Source organism: Gigantopelta aegis, chromosome 7, assembly GCF_016097555.1.
Source record: "Gigantopelta aegis isolate Gae_Host chromosome 7, Gae_host_genome, whole genome shotgun sequence".
In the NCBI taxonomy this organism is placed as follows: domain Eukaryota; kingdom Metazoa; phylum Mollusca; class Gastropoda; order Neomphalida; family Peltospiridae; genus Gigantopelta; species Gigantopelta aegis.
In genome coordinates, this window is record NC_054705.1 from 30,055,506 (window position 1) to 30,076,659 (window position 21,154).

The 21,154-nt window shown below is 36.4% G+C and overlaps 1 protein-coding gene across 4 annotated transcripts in view; it reads right to left on the reverse strand.

Annotated features, from left to right (window-relative positions):
- The window catches only part of LOC121377535 (chitinase domain-containing protein 1-like), a 36,441-nt gene extending 15,927 nt beyond the window's left edge, over positions 1-20,514 (reverse strand). Inside the window, exons 1-7 of one of the 4 annotated variants that reach the window (XM_041505570.1) lie at positions 20,431-20,514; positions 18,602-18,753; positions 15,739-15,888; positions 14,150-14,282; positions 9,663-9,704; positions 7,632-7,738; positions 5,974-6,035 (exon numbers count right to left, since the gene is read on the reverse strand). In XM_041505570.1, coding sequence (XP_041361504.1) covers positions 5,974-6,035; positions 7,632-7,738; positions 9,663-9,704; positions 14,150-14,282; positions 15,739-15,888; positions 18,602-18,721 — 614 coding nt within the window. In that variant the 5' untranslated portion in view covers positions 18,722-18,753; positions 20,431-20,514. Of the gene's footprint in view, positions 1-5,973; positions 6,036-7,631; positions 7,739-9,662; positions 9,705-14,149; positions 14,283-15,738; positions 15,889-18,601; positions 18,754-19,583; positions 19,987-20,006; positions 20,240-20,430 lie in introns of those variants that run through there. The other 3 variants (XM_041505572.1, XM_041505569.1, XM_041505571.1) reach the window with 3 other exon arrangements.
- Positions 20,515-21,154: the final 640 nt, after the last annotated feature.

The following is a 21,154-nucleotide window of genomic DNA, read 5'->3' on the forward strand; positions in this document are numbered from 1 at the left end:
GTGTGTATGTGTGTGTGTCTCAGTGTGTCAGTGTGTGTGTTTGTGTGTCGGTGTGTGTGTGTGTGTTGGAGTATGTGTGTTTCTTTGTGTGTGTGTGTTGGAGTGTGTGTATGTGTGTGTATCGGAGTGTGTGTGTGTGTGTGTGTGTGCGTATGCGTGTGTTTGTGTGTGTGAGGTTGGGGTTTTTTTTGTTTACATACTTAGGTTAACTTTATAATAAAGTAATTTTATAGTTAAAACCAGACAAAATGTTTTTACCAAGTTGTAGTTAAATAGCAGGAGATGACAATACATACATGTATGTTTTTATTTCCAATAAAGACTATTTAAATTTTATACAAATTATTGAAAATTCTGCATTAAAATTGCTTTTTGAATGAAAGGAAAAAGGACCAATTTTAACTCTCGTGAATAGTGACATAGTTGGTATGATTTTATCGTTGAATGGTGTCATAATTTATATGATTTGCTGTATATATATATATATATATATATATATATATATATATTGACATTTTGGAACCAATAGACCTCTTTCACATTCCCATTGCGCATGTGCGCGAAGAGTACCACCCCTTGCCGAATTGGACGGTATCGAAGCTATATACAAATTGGGGGGCATGATCGACAGTTGTCATGAGCGTCGTGAGTAGCTTCGTAGGAGCTGTGAATCTCTAGATGTTAAAATGGCTGCGAAAAATGGTCTACTAAAGTTTACATCGGAATGGTTTAAGACCAAAAGCAGTGAAACATTAACTTAGACGAAGTCTCTGGAGCTGCCTGTCAAGGGTATTTTAACCACGCAAAATTAAAAGATTCATACAATAAAATTAACTTTAGTGGAATGCGTTTTTTATTTTTAACAATTAGAATTATAGTTAAATATTCACACGGATTTCCAGTGATGTTTAATTCTCCACTTGTATCAGTATTTAAAATTTAATAAAATATGCCTCCCCTTCCCCCTAAAAAAACCTCAACAAAACCCCTAACTCACATAGACCTTTATCACAGCTCTATTTTCCCCCTTATCGTTTCATTAAAAAAAAATAGACAGTCGTACAACTACTAATCAATGTTACATGTCTATCCACAAATTATTTATTTTATTTTATTTTATTTTATTTTATTTTATTTCAAATTTTTAAAACATATATGAGCCATCACAGGCAAAAACCTACATCTTAGCATGGCGTCAGAACCCGAGTAAATGCGGCTCAGTTTGACATCACATGTAAACGCAGAAGTAAAAGTTGACATGCTGTTTGCGTTGTTTGTTTTGAAGAATTTAGAAGATGACATCTTCTTCTTTACATGAAGATCAGTTTGAAGTAAACATATATCTGTATGTACAATAGTGTTTTGTTACTATTTTGTATTTTGTACCTGAGAACATTGGTCGAGATCATTAGCGATACTATCAGCATAGGGCGAAGTCCTAGATATCGATATGGTATGCAAGTATCACACGTTTTTATAACGTACATGATTATACATAACAAAGTGCAGCAACTTTTCCAGAGTGGTAGACCCATACAACCCAATATGATCCTAATTTTATGTTTGGTCTAACTTATGAATAGTGTATATAACTTCAGGCCTGTAGCCAGCATGATTAGCGACGTGGGGGGGGGGGGGGGGGGGGGGGGAAATGGGGGGGGGGGGGGGAAAAATTTCAGGTAAACGGAACTCATCAAATGCGAGTGCCAAAGGCGCGGAGCCTTAGACGGAGGTGGGGTCCCCATATATATATATATATATATATATATATATATATATATATATATATATCATTGCCAAACAATGAGATGACGCCGGTTACACTCGAGAATAATACACAAACTTTTGTTGCGAAATATACGTTAACAAGTTGCATTATGCATGTAAAATGGCCTGGTCACAGAGCCACGACAAGAAACCGATTGTTTTCAGTCGTACCAATGTATTTATAATAAATGATACATGGCATACTTCTCACATCCCACAAACAGAATAGCATACACGACGTCCTTTGATGGATCATTGGTTGGGACGGAAAATAATCAAACGGGCCCACTGAGGAGGATCGAACTTTCAGCAAATGGAACCTCAGACAGACGTTCTTGTTACGTTATCCAGGTCATTTAGGGACAAGGACTTTTATATATTAAATCCGATTTTGGTTTTCATTTGAGCGGAACTCTCAATCCCCCCTGGCTACGGGCCTGATATGGTACTTAATATGTTTGCTTCAAACATTCAAATGAAGTCCCTTATGACTGCGCATAATAAACCCTCATGTGTTTATAATAAAGAGACCATTCTGAGTTTGCAGTTATATTATCAAGCTGTTGGCTAGTCTAATCAGTTATAAATAAATTTTACATCTTTCTTAGGTTAAATAATCTTGCTTCGAATTTAAATAGCTGTATATGCAATACAGTTACATTTCTGACCATTCTCATGTCTGTAGTAACCAAGAAGTTGGGGGGGGGGGGGGGGGGGGGGGACACTATAGCCCCACTTTTATAAACCCGGTTTAAAATATGGCTTTTGCCCCCCCCCCCCCCAACTAGACTGTGTCCCTCCACTACAGACTGTGCCCCCTCTCCTTCCCCCAACTCCAGATATCGTTCCTACGGGCCTGATTCTAATGTTTTATATACCATAGCTTAACTTTCATATGTATCATTTAATTTTATTCCAAATACCGACTTGTTGAAAAGAAATCCCGACAAGAATCCTGAATGTATTTATCTGTATAATGCTTTATAAATATTTAAATTATGTTAAATACAATAAATATCTACATACATACACGCGCGCACATATTAATATTATTTCAGCCCATTCAAATATTTATTGCGTACGAATCCGAACCGATGGTTTGTCGGGTGTTAACAACAAAATATTTTTTACTTCGTGATAAGCAATAATTCACAAATGTCTCCAATAAGTCTTGTTGGATGTCGACAGAATTTTCAAGTTCCCTACTGATAGAATAATTAATCATGGAGATATTCACATTCCTATTGCATGGCCTCCCATTGTCTATGCCCCCCAACTTGTCCACAGGTCTATTTTTGCGAGATCTCGCGTGAGTTCGCGGTTTGCGTCCTTGAATTTCCCCGCAACGGGCACATGCGCAGTGGAATGTGAAAGAGGTGTATTGTTCAAACATTTAGCCATCTGTTCGAGCAAAAAGCCCGAAACTTATTAAAAGAATGAGAAAAAAGGTTTTACATATTGTTACCCGGACTAGTGAAGCAAACTAATGGCTTGAATAATTAATCATTTCATAAAAAAGTAACTGAAAAAAGTAGCATTACAACTAGGATTCGAACTTGACACTTTGTTAGCAAGAGCAATTTTAAAATGTTTTTGCCAGAGCCAAAATGCTCACAGACAGCAATTTTTAGCCTGCCAACATCAATTTTAAACAGTAACCATTGCAGCTAATATGGAGAAAAAACCCCAAAAAACATTAGGCCAAAAAAAAAAATATGTGTGTTTCAGGTTTCATCTCTGGAAAAAATAGGGTAGGTAGGTAGGAACTTTTTTTTTTCTTTTCTTTTTTTTAAACCGTGTTCTTGACATACTGCATATAACCTGTCTGCAAAAGATTTTTTTAGGGTCGCAGCGTAAAATTAGGGTCGGTCGGGAAACCGGAAACCCACAAGTTTTATTTTCACGCCTTATCACTTAGACGGCAATAATATTTATCCAGCAGCAAAACGCTGCCATTGGTGATTTATCTGACCTACAGCAATTCATATTGGAACAGCGACTATTGCCGTCGGTACTATCATTAAGTTCAAGTCCTACAAACTGATCACCTTCTCCGGGAATGATTATAAGACTTCATCATATGTGGTTATGTGGCATAGAAAAAGTACACCCAAGGTGATGAAAATTTCGACAATGGACGAGGCTTGCCGAGTCCAAGGGTTGAAATTTCCATCACCAAGGGTGTATTTTTTCTATCCCACATGACTGCATATGATGGAGTCTTTTTCTCTCAGTCATTCGGTAAATAAACCATTATTTTACACAAATAGACAAAGATAGACAAAAAAGTAACTCATTTATTTGACCATTTTATCATAAATAAACTAAACTATCCTATTTGCTGTGTTTGTTTCATGTGTTAAATAAAATTTAACACTATAAATTAACAAAATATATTTTAAAATGAAGGTTTTAATAACAAAATATTAATTCAAAACTGTGTCTAATGACCTAACGTCACCATCTCACATTAATATGTCATATATTACCAATGACGTCATGTTAAACGCAAGCGCATGATATCCCATGTAAAATAGAAATTTCTTACACTGCGTTCTTTCATGGGTAGCTCTGTTCCATATATCTGAGGGTGAGAGTAAAAGACTTTCTCTTTGGTAAAAGTTTTCTCTCTTTGAGCATTAAAGGGACACGCCCTAGTTGTTAACCATTACGCCGTTGTTTTTCGCTATTAAACCCATTTTTTCACAAATAAAATTGCACTTTACTTACCGTTTATTATTTAGAATATACTTTTCCATTCACCTGAAGTGTTTTTTGGTAATCCTGGTAATCCTGGTGTTTGTAATACCACAAAATGCATTTTTCGTATTTCATAAAATGCCACGGGCCTCTGAGAAAAAAACGTTGAGCAGACAAGGTCTAATCTATTTTTAGAGGGGATATTTCCATTTCAATGTTACTGACGTTGGTATACCACGTGACCGTTATCATTTTGGTTCGGTTTGTTTTCTCGTGCACGGTTCGCGCAATCAACATTCAATTTGTTGTCGTTTGCTTGTTGTTCATTTGTGAAATTTTTCTTCACAGTTCGTGAACATTTTCAGTAACAATAAAGTTCAGACAAGTAAGTATCTCAATACAAAACGTTACAAACCCTTAAAACCAATAATTTTGCTAAATCCTACGATATCTGGAGAGGGGATACAACCAGGACAGAACAGTTGGAACATGTCCAGGAGAGGTGAAAGGAACACACCCCAAGTCTGTGCGCACTCTGTGAAATTTGTCGTGACGTAGGCATTGTTGTGCTTCGAGCGACATCTACCGGTAACATCAGAATACTAACTTTCAAAATTATTTCAAGCAATTGGGACATGGGGATTCCCATGGTATTTATCTGCTTTTTCACTCCATTTGATAAAAACGTGATCTAAGAGTGTTACAGGTTTGTAGATTAACCAAATTATAATTTATTTTCGCTGGATGGAACTAGGGCGTGCGGCTTTAATTTGTTTACATTGTTTAATATTGTAACGTCTGCTAAACTTGTGTGGTGTGGCTGTCGCTACAGACGTGAAGTTTTTCAAGCCGTGTACAATATTACACAGAGGTCAGCTGTTCTAACCGTAATGAAGTAATGGCGAACAGCAAGAGGGTGAGTTACGTCACCCCAGCTAGCATCATTATATGACATCATTGATCTTACTAAATGATTCAGCATACCAGTCAGTCATTACAATATTACCAGAGCAATGTTTTTTATATATGTGTTTATTTCAAGTGGTATTTCCGGGATAACCAAAACAGAAAATGTATAATCCTTTTAAAGGGACGTACCCTAGTTTCAACCCGTGAAAATTAACACTACGTGTAGTTAATCTACAAACCTAAAACACATTTGGATAAAGTTACAACTGAGTGAAACATGAGTCTGTGACTTTGAAATGGTGAAATACCCTCTAAAAATAGACTAAAATTCGACTCCATAACTGTTTCTTCTCAGACGCATGTGCGTTTTTAAAAATATGAAAAATGCATTTTGTGATATTAAAACCACCAGGATGACCAAAAACAATTCCGAGTACAGAAATTAATAATCTAAACCATAAAATCTAAGTAAAGTATGATTTCAGTTATCAAAGAAGGCTGTAATAATAAAAAATATACCTTAGTGTTTAAAAACTAGGGTATGTCCCTTTAAGAGAGGTAAATATGTAGCAAAATAAAACTCATGGATATACGAACTCTTTCATGTGTCCTCCAAGCTGGGACCAGATTTCTACAACAATTCCAGAAAACTTTTTAGCCTAAAAAGATATAGAATATTGGAAACAATAATTAAAACAAGGAACGAAATATCAAATTCAGTAAGTTACCAAACAATCCTATCGGAAACTCAGTTAAAGATAAAGTTTGTTTAGAGCACATTGAATAATTAATCATCAGCTATCGGATGTCAAACAGTTGGTAATTCTGACTCGTAGTCATCAGAGGAAACTCGCAATTTTTTTCCTAATGCTGGTGTAATAGCCCAAAATAGACCCCCCCCCCCCCCCCCAAACTATACCCAGGGTATAAACTGGACTAGCTGAGAATATACCCCGGGGTATAAAACAGGCTAGCCCAGAATATACCTCTCTAGTCTGTATTTCAATGTCCAGAGGGGTTTTTTCCATCATAATTTACGTATTTTGGGCTAGAGAATATCGAAATATCTTCTAAAATGAATGTGATAGTTTTATTTTTATGAAAGCAATAGTTGCTTTTCTTTTATAGCGTTTATTATTATTTATTTATTTATTTTGTATACAGGTTAGTAATATAGGGTTAGGGTTAGTGGTATAAAACAGGCTAGCCCACTTTAACCCCGGGTATAGTTTGGCTGTGGGTATATTTTGGGCTGTTACACCAGCTTGAATCAATACTTGGTGAACCAAACATGATTGACTCAAAACTAATGTGAATATAAACATTTAAAAAATCTGTCTGCCAGTGGCGATATTGACTGGCACAAATCAGAACAACAGTATTTTGAACCGTGATGACACGCAACTTAATAATCACTGGCTAATGGATGTCAAACATTTAGTAACTTTTCACCATTGGCAGCGTGGGATTTTTAAATAGATTATATGCTTGTTCCAACAGGACAGCACATACCATGATGATCTTTCAGTGTTCGAGATTAACAGTATCCCGATATCCCGGGGATACCAGAATTTAATTTTGGATACCAGACTTCAAGAGCCCAGTATCCCACCAGGATGCCATATAATACTAAATTCTCAGGTGGGATACCAGATTTTGAAATGTTAGTATCCAACTGGGATACTGGCCAAAAAATGTTAATCTCGGACACTGTCTTTGATATATTCCAGTTGTGAGACACAGGTTAAGATGTGTAAAACCCCAAAGAGAATGGTTCCAGCAAGTGTGTTTGATCCTGTGACCAAGACACCAGCCCAGGCAAGTGCTCTACTGACTGAGCTAGATCCCGCCCCTAAACTTACAGACCCATTAGATTATTTCTTGTTCCAGCCAGTGCACCGCGACTCAGGGGCGGCGGCCATGGCCATACCACTTTTCAAAAAGGTACAGCATGGCCGTACCACTGTGTGTGTGTGTGTGTGTGTGTGTTATACTTGCCATATCTGTGAAAATGTCCTTACAAGTAATTTGAAAGGCAAGTCTGGCAACCACAAGCTGTACCACTATTTTTTACACTGTGCCGCCCCTGTGACTGGTATATCAAAGGCCATGGTATGTGCTATCCTGTCTGTGGGATGGTGCATATAAAAGGTCCCTTGCTACTAATGGAAAAAACAATGTTGACCTATGTGCATGTATGAGGTTATATATAACACTGACATGACATGGTGTATATCACTGTACAGGCTGGTTACCTTGACAAATGAGAGGATTGCATAAATACAGTCCTCTATAGAGTCCTCACTGCTGAACACTTCTTTATAATCTTGACTGGACCACCCGTCAAAGAGAATACGTGGAACTGAAACATAAGACACTGTGTAAGTCAGTATGCGGAACTGAAACATAAGACACTGTGTAGGTCAGTATGTAGAACTAAAACATAAGCCATTGTGTACATGTAAGTCAGTATGTGGAACTGAAACGTAAGACACTGTGTAAGTCAGAATGTGGAACTGAAACGTAAGACACTGTGTAAGTCAGTAAGTGGAACTGAAACATAAGACACTGTGTAAGTCAGTATGTGGAACTGAAACATAAGACATTGTGTAAGTCAGTAAGTGGAACTGAAACATAAGACATTGTGTAAGTCAGTATGTGGAACTGAAACGTAAGACACTGTGTAAGTCAGTATGTGGAACTGAAACAAGACCCTGTAAGTCAGTATGTGGAACTGAAACATAAGACACTGTGTAAGTCAGTATGTGGAACTGAAACATAAGACATTGTGTAAGTCAGTATGTGGAACTGAAACAAGAGACTGTAAGTCAGTATGTGGAACTGAAACATAAAACACTGTGTAAGTCAGTATGTGGAACTGAAACATAAGACACTGTAAGTCAGTAAGTGGAACTGAAACATAAGACATTGTGTAAGTCAGTAAGTGGAACTAAAACATAAGACATTGTGTAAGTCAGTAAGTGGAACTGAAACATAAGACACTGTAAGTAAGTGGAACTGAAACATAAGACATTGCGTAAATCAGAATGTGGAACTGAAACTTAAGACACTTTAAGTCAGTAAGTGGAACTGAAACATAAGACATTGTGTAAGTCAGTATGTGGAACTGAAACATAAGACACTGTAAGTCAGTATGTGGAACTGAAACATAAGACAATGTGTAAGTCAGAATGTGGAACTGAAACATAAGACATTGTGTAAGTCAGTATGTGGAATTGAAAGATAAGACACTGTGTAAGTCAGTATGTGGAACTGAAACATAAGACATTGTGTAAGTCAGTATGTGAAACTGAAACATAAGACACTGTGTAAGTCAGTATGTGGAACTGAAACATAAGACACTGTGTAAGTCAGTATGTGGAACTGAAACATAAAACATTGTGTAAGTCAGTATGTGGAACTGAAACAAGACACTGTAAGTCAGTATGTGGAACTGAAACATAAGACACTGTAAGTCAGTATGTGGAACTGAAACATAAGATATTGTGTAAGTCAGTAAGTGGAACTGAAACATAAGACATTGTATAAGTCAGTAAGTGGAACTAAAACATAAGACATTGTGTAAGTCAGTAAGTGGAACTGAAACATAAGACACTGTAAGTAAGTGGAACTGAAACATAAGACATTGTGTAAATCAGAATGTGGAACTGAAACTTAAGACACTTTAAGTCAGTAAGTGGAACTGAAACATAAGACATTGTGTAAGTCAGTATGTGGAACTGAAACATAAGACACTGTAAGTCAGTATGTGGAACTGAAACATAAGACAATGTGTAAGTCAGAATGTGGAACTGAAACATAAGACATTGTGTAAGTCAGTATGTGGAATTGAATGATAAGACACTGTGTAAGTAAGTATGTGGAACTGAAACATAAGACATTGTGTAAGTCAGTATGTGAAACTGAAACATAAGACACTGTGTAAGTCAGTATGTGGAACTGAAACATAAGACATTGTGTAAGTCAGTATGTGGAACTGAAACATAAGACATTGTAAGTCAGTATGTGGAACTGAAACATAAGACATTGTGTAAGTCAGTTTGTGGAACTGAAACATAAGACATTGTGCAAGTCAGTATGTGGAACTGAAACATAAGACATAATGTAAGTCAGTAAGTGGAACTGAAACATGAGACATTATATAAGTCAGTATGTGGAACTGAAACATAAATCAGTATGTGGAACTGAAACATAAGTCAGTATCTTGCATTAAATAGTCAGACATTGTGCGAGTCATGTAATCATAAGAAATGTGACTAACTCACCCACTTTTACCTGTCTTCCTTTAGTCACATCACTCAACCAGCCTGCAAAGAAAACAATACACAATCATGTACATGTTAAAGTTTGTTTTGTTTAACAACACCACTAGAGCACATTGATTTATTAATCATCAGCTACTGGATGTCAACAATCATGTATGAACAGATGTACTGGAAAACATTTCAAGTATAGCAAAGTTATCTTAGCGTTACAATATATCATAAAACTGTTGTAGACTATTCCATGCGTCATTGTGACTACCCTGCATTACAAGATTACAAAACTGTTGTAGGCTATTCCATGCGTCGATGTGACTACCCTGCGTTGTGACTGTGTTGCATTTTTAACGCTGCGGTGCATTTCCAGAAATTAAACATGTTTGATATTGAATGGATGTACTCATCCGTCTTGAGACAGATCCGACTGAAAATGGCAGGGCGACCAATTTTTAACCCATATCCAGAATTCTGGAATTAATGCCAAATATCTGGAAATTTTTCCAAATTCGCTATCATTATTTTGTTTGAAAGCAACCATTTCTGAATAAATTAAAAAATTTATACATTTTTAAATCCCGAGTTTATTAAACCAAGTTTATCATTCTGCATTCTCCATTTCAACCTGAACTTGGTATTATCAACAGGTTTGGCCGTGTGTGCCAATCTGAATTGCACTGAGATTTTTAGATGAACCAATCGTCTGTCAAGAGCTTTCAAAATGAAGCCATCCACAGACATCATGAGGATACAAAAAAAACCTAAGTCCTTTTTCAGGGCTTCTAGAATGTTTGTGAAATCCACTAGCCAAGGGATCAGTGATTACATTTTTTTACTAGCCACGATTAAAAATTCACTAGCCATACTTTACTTTAAATTAATACAATTTTACTAAATAATAGTAACAATCAGATATTTCACCTGAAGAAGGAGATAAAGCTTAAAAACACTAGCATTGGGGGCTGGGATGGGGTCAGGATATTCATATTTACAAAATAAGACTTAACTGCAACATTTGACAATATTTGTTTTCACTAGCCTTTGGGCATGGCAACAGTAGTTATTTACTAGCCCAATATTGAATATCACTAGCCATGGGAGTGGGAATACCATAATCTAGACGCTCTGCCTTTTTAACAATATCTCTGTACCAAGTTAATACACAGAGCACACTTACAGGATTTTCAAGGCGATGACACATGGAGAAATTGCTAAAAAATTACAAATGGCTGGTACAGTACTTCGGTGTACATAAAATCAATAACACAATATGTGGCACCATCTTTTCGGCTTCATAATTTGTTTTCAATGTATCATTTGTTTTCACTTTCCGTTTTTGAAAGTTAACTGAATATTTTCTGCAAAGCATGATCGTAATGTACGCTGCCATTTTGTACATGTCACATGATTATGTCACATGGCTGAAAAAAATATATACAGAACTCCTCGATTCATCGCTGGTTAAATATTGACATGATGCAAGTAGGCGTATATGAGTTGCAGATGTCGCTGCATTTTTTAACGCTTGTCTGCGCCTGACTTTAGGCGGGGATAAAAACCTTGCGTGGCATATATCAAATATAATAATAGAAGCCTACGGAAGCAAGTAATAAGGAAAACTTTACCCAAATTACACAACAAATTAACATCTACATGTAGCTATTTATCCTATAACTTACCAATAATATCCACATCATAAACCCATTTAATATTTACCATTGTTAACCCAGTTCTAATTTTAAATAATGTTTTGCTGTCAATGGGTCATTTATTTACAGCCTATAAGTCCTGTATACCTGAGTGTATCATTTTGATAAGATTTCGTTAAAGTATGTAATGTCCAACCACATTAATTTTGTGCTAACACTAATGACAGTGACTTCTGAATGCTGATTTACTAAATTCGAATTAACAAGTTATTTTCGAAGTGTTAAAGGATAAATAGAAGTTGCTACTCATGTTCTTTTATATCTGAAATATCAACCACATCTAGTTAATTAATAGTTGTCTTGGCAGAGCCTCGACAAATACTGAATAACATAGACTCTGTTGATAGTTTCCACATCTAGTTAATTGATACTTGTCTTGGCAGAGCCTCGACAAATACTGAATAACATAGACTCTGTTGATAGTTTCCACATCTAGTTAATTGATACTTGTCTTGGCAGAGCCTCGACAAATACTGAATAACATAGACTGTTGATAGTTTCCACATCTAGTTAATTGATACTTGTCTTGGCAGAGCCTCGACAAATACTGAATAACACAGACTCTGTTGATAGTTTCCACATTAAAAAAGAATTCTCTATGTACAGGGTGGGACGTAGCCCAGTGGTAAAGCATTCGCTTGATGCACGGTCGATCTAGGATCGATCCCCATTGGTGGACCCATTGGGCTATTTCTTGTTCCAGCCAGTGCTCCACAACTGGTGTAACAAAGGCTGTGGTATGTGCTATCCTGTCTATGGGATGGTGCATATAAAATATCCCTTGCTGCTAATTGAAAAGAGTAGCCCATGAAGTGGCGACAGCAGGTTTCTTCCCTCAAGATCTGTGTGGTCCTTAACAACATGTCTGACGCCATATAACCGTAAATAAAATGTGTTGGTGCATCGTTAAATAAAACATTTCCTTCCTTCATTCTCTTAGAGGGGATGATTTTCCGCGATCACGAAAAAATGGACGGAATCGCGGAATTTAGTAACTGAAACGGAATTTGCGATTTTTTAAAAATAACCTTCAAAAGTTGTATTTCTGGTTCAAGCACCATAATAAATATTTTTGGTAGTTTTAAGATTCAATATTGATAATATACACATAGTGTTTTGGTATGCTAACTTTCATGGAGTGCACTGTATGCCTAAATATTTTCAGAACTGTTAATTCTTGGAAGTTACGCTTAATTGCCATACGCTTGCAACAAAGCATGTGACTGTTTACCCATGTCACTTTATACAGTGAAATTTAACTTGAAATATAAAAATAAACATGTACTAATACAATTTTAGAATGTTGATTATATAATAAGATTTCTAGTACGTTCAATTTCGATATTTTTCAATAATACTTATTACGATTCAAAAGCATAGCCAACTTACACAATGCTTTCGTTGGAAAAAGTAATTTCGTAAAACTTCGGGCATATTCGTTAATCTGTAGGAAAACATTTCACATTTATAGTCCGTCCCACGGGGAACACCTTTTTTCATGCTACGGAATTTACTACAAGTTATTTATTTCTGAACCGATTGTTTTCTAAATTGCACACAAAAATAGCATTTTACTTTTCTTCTCACCGGTTTATTATTGTAACACATGTAGCACGTGCTACAGACCCTGTGGTTCGGCATTGTGTACATTTTCCCCAGGTAATTTTTTCCTCTCCACGAGGGGGTTGCAAAATATATATCTTGGGAATTGGGCCCAGCTATTATTTGTGCTACAGGCCCCGCTGATCTTTAAACCAGCTCTGAATATATAATTCTAGGCAAATATATATTTTTTTAAAGTTATAAAATAATGTCGAAACTTTAAACAATCGACAGAACAGTGCTTAGTTTCGGTTTACTACCACTGGCCTATATCCAGATTGACCCGACCTCGTTTGAATATGTAATTTGTGCACACGGCAAGCTAGTTAGGTTACCAAAAAATATGTATAAATAAATAAATACATGACAACATTTTATTAGTTCCAGTATGATTACAAAGCGTGAACCAAAAACCCCCCAAAACAACCGGGCACACGTAAAAATTACTAGTACTCACTCGATTACACATTGTTGCTCTGTAACCTAACTACATGTAAGAATTACTAGTACTCACTGGATTATACATGTGTAATCCAGTGAGTACTAGTAATTCTTACGTGTGCCCTTTTTTTTGTTTTTTGTTCACACTTTGTAATCATACTGGAACTAATAAAATGTTGTCATCTATTTATTTAATTATACATATTTTCGTGAAAATAGCGGGCTTTGTCAACGGTGTGTTTTGTTTACAAATAAAACTTACCCATAATCCATCAAATGAAATGAAACTGAAAGCCACACAATCAACAATTATTTATTGTGTGAATTTAAAGGAGAATGGATCTCTTTATTATTAAATACAAATAATAATTAACCGTAATTAAGTTTGTGGCTTTGTTTTAACCGCGGCTTATTTAAAGGTGCAGTTTATTTACGGATGAAGGTGGGAACCAAGTGGTGCGGTTTATACACTTCTTTTTGTTTTTTAAGTTTGTTTCAAAATTGGGTTTTTTACAGGTATTTACAAAAAATAGCAATAGCAAACCAGCTCAGAGCTGGAACAATAAAACAAATGTATATAGTTCATAACAATGAAACATGACACTAACTGAAGACAAAAACGGAAAAAAACGGAATTTACAAAAATCTGAAACGGAATGTGGCAAAATCTGAAACGGAAAATCATCCCCTCTATTCTCTGTGTACACACTTATTAAAAAAGAGCAAAAGCAGTGTCTGTACCTTTATCAACATCATGGCCACCTTGGATGACAAAAGCTCCACCAGGTTTCTTCTTTACCTGTAGCCACACTGGAGACACAAAGTTAAACTTCTTCCCAAATATCTTTGCAATATCATAACCATGATTATTCCACTGCAAGCAAGTGAAATGTGGAATACACAAATAAATACATTTAAATTTATTTCATTTCAAGTTATTTTCTTGCTTATATTCAGTTTAATTTCAAACATGCTGTCCTGGGCACACACACACCTCAGCTATCTGAGCTGTTTGTCCAAGACGGAGAGTTAGTTGTTAGTGGTTAGCGAGAGAGAAGTGTGTAGTGGACATACACCTACCCATTGAGTCGTTAAAACTCGCTCTGGGAAGGAGCCAGTACTGCGCTGCGAACCCAGTAGCTACCAGCCTTATGTCTAATAGCTTAACCACAACACCACCGAGGCTGGTCACCATTTAAAAGACTGCCTATATATACATATATTACCTCTGACATGACAAAGAACAATAGAGGAGTGATAGTGTCGTTACAATTCATGTATAAGTAGTGTTAACAAAATACATATGACTACCGGTCTTGGTGGCACTGTGGTTAAGCCATCAAACATAAGGTTGGTAGGTACAGGGTTCGCAGCCCGGTACCGGCTCCTACCCAGAACGAGTTTTAACGACTCAAGTCAGTAGGTATAAGACCACTACACCCTCTTATCTCTCACTAACAACCAACCACTAACAACTAACTCACTGTCTTGGACAGACAGCCCAGATAGCTGAGGTGTATGCCCAGGACAGCATGCTTGAACCTTAATTGGATATAAGCATGAAAATAAGATGAAATGAAATGAACATATGGCTATTGGCTGCAAGTTGTTGGGAGACAGGAACACCACTGTCAAATACTGATTAGTATGTAATCTGTTCACATAAATTGGACAACTTTTAATTTTGGATGGCTGGCTGGCTGGCTGGATGGACAGACGAATAGATGAATAGATAAATGAATAGATGGATGAATGATGAACTAGATGGGCAATTTACAGATGAATGGATGGATGGACAGACTGATGGATGATATATGAATGGACAGATGAATGAATGGATGGATGAATGATGAAATGGATGGGCAATTGACAGACGGACGGATGGATGGATGGACGGATGGACAGACTGATGGGTGATGCATAGATAGACAGATGAATGAATAGATGGATGAATGATGAATTGGATGGGCAATTGACAGACGGCAGGATGGATAGATGGACGGATGGACAGACTGATGGGTGATGCATGGATGGACAGATGAATGAATGGATGGATGAATGATAAATTGGATCGGCAATTGACAGACGGACAGATGGATGAATGGATGGACAGACTGATGGGTGATGCATGGATAGATAGATGGATGGACAGACAGAATGGACGGATGGATGGATCGACATAATGCCGTGGAGATAGCCATGAAGTTTTTAAGTTTCTACGACACTTTTTTTGCTGTAGACTATACTGCCAGACATTTTCTTAATTGTAGAGGTTGCACCATATTCAAATTGCAAAAATAAATAAACAGTTGGGTAACTCATTAACTTACTGGTGTGACAAATGCCAATGTGGGAGAGGGGAAGTTTTTAACCTCCACCTCCAGTTCACTGTAGGAGAAGTGTTCGCTCACAATGTCTTTCAACTTCACATTTTCAGAGACAAGTCCACGGTCAAACACGTTCTTCACGGAGGTCTTGACCTGTGAGTAAATAAAGTATGATCTTCAGTAAGGTATTTGCTTGTGAGCAAACCAAAGAATCAAAATTAAGGTCTTTACCTGCATTTAAAATACACCTGCAAAGTCACAGTATTGTCTCATTATTTTTCAGTAATGGAGAGATGAAACCCTACTTAATTAACCCACCAAAATCATTCGTATTAAATCCATACTAACATATATTCACATAATATTATTATTTAGTGGTGCATTTTAAGTAGTGGAATATCTTCGTAACTCTCCATTCCTGAAAAATAATGTGACTCAGCCCTAATGGGCAGTCTCCATTATTTTTTAGGAATGGAGAGTTACTCAGACGTAATCTATTGTGGAATTAAATGTTTTGCCAGCTATAAACAAATTTTGGCGCACTTTGATTAACATCCACGGGTGCAAAGCTCTACAAATTTAAAAAAAAGTAAAGTTTGTTTTATTTAACGACGCCACTAGAGCACATTGATTTTTTATCTTATCATCGGCTATTGGACATCAAACATATGGTCATTCTGACACTGTTTTTTTAGAGGAAACCCGCTGTCGCCACATAGGCTACTTTTTTACGACAGGCCGCAAGGGATCTTTTATTTGCACTTCCCACAGGCAGGATAGCACAAACCATGGCTGTTGTTGAACCAGGTTATGGATCACTGGTCGGTGCAAGTGGTTTACACCTACCCATTGAGCCTTGCGGAGCACTCACTCAGGGTTTGGAGTCTGTATCTGGATTAAAAATCCCATGCCTCGACTGGTATCTGAACCCAGTACCTACCAGCCTGTAGACCGATGGCCTAACCACCGAGGCCGGTTTTCTACAAATTAAGTTTCATTGACCTAATGATTTATAGTTTGTAACAAACTGATCTGAAAGTGAAAGTTTAACACAAAAGTTGCTGCCATTAGAAAGGCAATACCTACAAGTACATCTTGCCTTTTTTACTTTGTAAATGTAGGGATGGGGCGTAGACCAGTGGTAAAGCACTCGTCTGATGCGTGGTCGGTCTGGGATCGATCCCCGTCGGTGGACCCATTGGACTATTTCTCACTCCAGCCAGTGCACCACAACTGGTATTTCAAATTCTGTGGTATGTGCTATCCTGTCTATGGGATGGTGCATATAAAAGATACCTTGTCACGGAACCTATGTGAGTCCCCACTCCCCAGTGGTAAAGCACTCACCTGATGCGTGGTCGGTATGGGATCGATCCCCGTCGGTGGACCTATTGAGCTATTTCTTGCTCTAGCCAGTGTCCCACGACTGGTATATTAAATACCATGGTATGTACTATTCTGTGTATGGGATGGTGCATATAATAGATCTCTTGCTACTAATGAAAACATTCAACGGGTTTCCTTTTTAAGACTGTATGTCAAAATTACCATATGTTTGTCATCCAATAACCGATGATTAATATATCAATGTGCTCTAGTGGTGTCGTTAAACAAAACAAACATTTTGTAAAGGTACGTGAAAAAGGAAAGGAATATTTGCTTAATGACCTTGACTACTCAGCATGTTTTAAAACTACCGCTGTGGTGTGTAACAACTACTGGTACCATATGGCCAGGGCTTGAAACTGGAAGTAAAATATGGCCTGCTGTTATGTTTTTAAAATAGCAGGCCTAAAGAAATATATGTTCTTGTAAAAAACTAAATATGATCTGCTGCAAATAAAATAGCATGGGGTGTTGTGGAGGGTTTGAGATACTGTAGTGTGTGAAAAATGAGGATCTCTGAGATGTGCAACGTAGTTTAGAACATCATGGAATTAAAATATAACAGAATCACAAAATAAAAAGCAGATAAAATCATCGTACATACATCGGCCTCTTCAAAATGACCTGCAATTGTTTTTGTGGTTTAAGCAGGTGAATTACTTTTGCACCTGATAGGACTAAAAACCTCACTGCTTTTCACTGCCATTTCAAGCACTGATGGCCGACACTTGGTCAAGCAAGACGGAGAAAAGAAACCTGCATGTAGTGCTGCCACACAGGCTATTCCTAATAAAAATGCAGCAAGACATCTTTTATGTGCATTTTCACACAAACGTAACAGTACATACCAAAGCCTTTCAGCTATGTGGTACTGGTTTGGATTGGAAAACGTCTGAATACATTAAGGGAGGTTGGTCTTTCAATTCTTTAGTCTTCTCAAAAATGGCAATTTATTTGCCTTGAAATAACATTTTTAATAGTTTTTGATTTAAAACTTTATGTGGTAACTCATATAGCACCATTTCAGGAGAGTGATGATGCAATCTGATTAAAATTAGCTCCACTGGTTAATTACTATTACCTGTGGGTCTAACAGCACCCCATTGTAGAGCTCATGTCCAAATTACCTTTCATTCGACCAATCAAAACCTTACTTGCAAAATCATACCAGCGATTTAAAAAGAATTTGAAAACATTTGGGATTATGCCGAAGGCATACAAAAATAGTCTCGCCTGATATTTTTAGAATTTGTATGCTATAAAAGGCGAAGTGTAATTGGTTGATATTTAAATTATTTATAGATGAAATGTCACCTGGACATGGGAGTCCACGTATTGCTGTCAGATCTATTGGTAAACCAGTAGAGGTAATTTTAATCAGATTGGTGATGGCAAAGACTGCTTTGCATGACATGCTCTACCACTGTGCTACATCCTGGCCCAATGACACCTTGTTAACGAAAGGAAACTTTGACATAACCTTGACGTTCTTCTGCTTCTTTTTGCTTCGATCACTCTGAGACAACGTAGCAAAGCAAACCTGTGGTAACAGGATTGCTAAAACCAGGCTAACTTGTGTCACAAACAGATTCAACGGCATGGCCTTGGTTAGTAGTACCTTAGTGTAGTAATCTGAAAAATACATTTAAAATAATATTACTTGATATTACCATTTATTATATAACATTTATTGAAATATCTTAAAATATCAGTGAAATAAAAGTGTTATCAGTCACACAGTGACGATAACACATTTTAGAGAGCACTCTACAATGTGTTATCGTCACTGTAGAAAGTGTTATCTTCACTAAGAAAGCCAGAACTAAAGGTAAATTGCCAAAAGTTATATAATAAACAGAAAATTTCATGTTTTTTGTCAAATATGATTTATATCTCATCTCTTGAAGTTTGCAATCATATTGCACTCGTCGCACAAGCGTGACTCGTGAGATACGATTGCAAACTTCACTCGATGAGATATAAATCATATTTGACCCAAAAAAAATATATTCTCGGTTTATTTAATTTTAAAGACATTAACGGACATTTGTACTTGCAGGGTTTTTGCCAAAGGGTAGGAAGAGTAAAATTATGTAGGCTAAAAGTTTGGAAATTAATAGGTATATTTTTATAATTTTTAGATACATGACATAGAGTAATCTCGGACTAAGAGAGCGATCATAACTGTACAAATGTTTGTCTAGCTCTCAAACGACAGAATAGTCGGGCTAAGCTAGTACGTGCCATATCCTCCAACAAAAATATTTTGTATTAACAAAAGTAAAAGTGTTCTGGAAAGAATGATTTATATCTCATCTCTTTTAGTTTGCAATCATATCACTCGTCACGCAAACGCAACTCGTAAGATATGATTGCAAACTTCACTCGATGAGATATAAATCATATTTGACAAAAAACATGAAATATCCTCTATTTATTTAATTTTAAAGACATTAACGAACATTTGTACTTGCAGGGTTTTCGCCAAAGGGTAGGAAGAGTAAAATTATGTACACTAAAAGCTTGTAAATTAATAGGTATATTTTTATAATTTTTAGATACATGACATAGAGTAATCTCCGACTAAGAGAGCGATCATAACTGTACAAATGTTTGTCTAGCTCTTGAACGGCAGAATAGTCGGGCTAAGTTGGTACGTCCCATATCCTCCAACAAAAATATTTTGTATGAACAAAAGCAAAAGTGTTCTGGAAAGAAAACAATAGTATTTAGTGTGCAGTTTAGAAATTAATCTGCTCAAAAATAAATAACATAGTAAATTCCATTGACTACTAGTAGTATAAATTGGAATATGGAATTTCATGCAGCTAAAAAAATAAAAATAATAAAAAATTTAAATTAAAATGCCACTCCCTAAAATTTACTATGTGCACCAATATATGGCTCTGCTGTTGATGAATGTCATAGTGGAGGTAAATATCTATTTAAATCTGAAGCCAGTGAAGGAGAGAGAAAAAAATGTTTGTTTTAAATTAAAAACTAAATAAAATAAACCAAACTACAAGATATCTATTATTTGTGAAAGCTGCCCCAGAGAATCATAGTAACAAGTTTCAGAACTATTCAGTCAAAACTATAGAATGTTAAAATTCTTTTATTTATTTTTTAAATTTAATAAAAAATTAAAAATATCCATACGCAACAATTATTAACAAAGGGAGATAAGTCAACTATAACAACCCTCAGATCGAGTCAATAACATAGACTTTTCCATAATTACGATAAATTACCACCAAATATTTTATTAAAAATGCTAAATATGATTAAACTAATCATAAATGGACCTACACCACTGTTGTCAAACTTATACTTGGTAATAAATACTTGTTTTTTGGACTATTTACAGTGCAATAATTTCCACGTGAAAAGTTTATTTATAAACCAATTTTTAAATGTTATTACGCTCTTTTCGTATTTTCCTCCATTTCACGGAGATACCCATTTGTTTATCTACTCATAGAATATAAAGTTTGTTTTCTTTAACAACACCACTAGAACACAGCAGTGGCGGATCCAGAAAATCCATTTAGGGGGCCCCAGTGACATGAGGTGGAATACCAAGGGAACTTTGGGGGAGGTTTGGAGAAGGATTGTAAAAATAAAGAAGAAGAAAATTAAAGTTACATTCTCTGGTTACCATATTAAATTATACATCATGTACAAATATGTGAAATACAAGCTCAAATGCACTTTTAAAAAAGTCGTGTGTGTTCGCTATGAACGGATATCGTCAAACGTATACGCTTGATTCGTCGCCTGTGCCGCCATAGCTCGGCAAAACACGACATCAAAGATAAAGCATATTGATTTAATAATCATCCGACCCCATACAACCGTAAATAAAATGTTTTGAGTACGTCGTTAAATAAAACATATCCTATCCTTCCTTCCATCTGCTGTTGGATGTCTAACATTTGGTAATTTTGACATATAATCTTAGAGAGGAATCGGGTGCACGTGCAGAGGGAGGGTATTGGAGGTCGAAACCCTTACTTGCCCAAGCTTAAAAAAA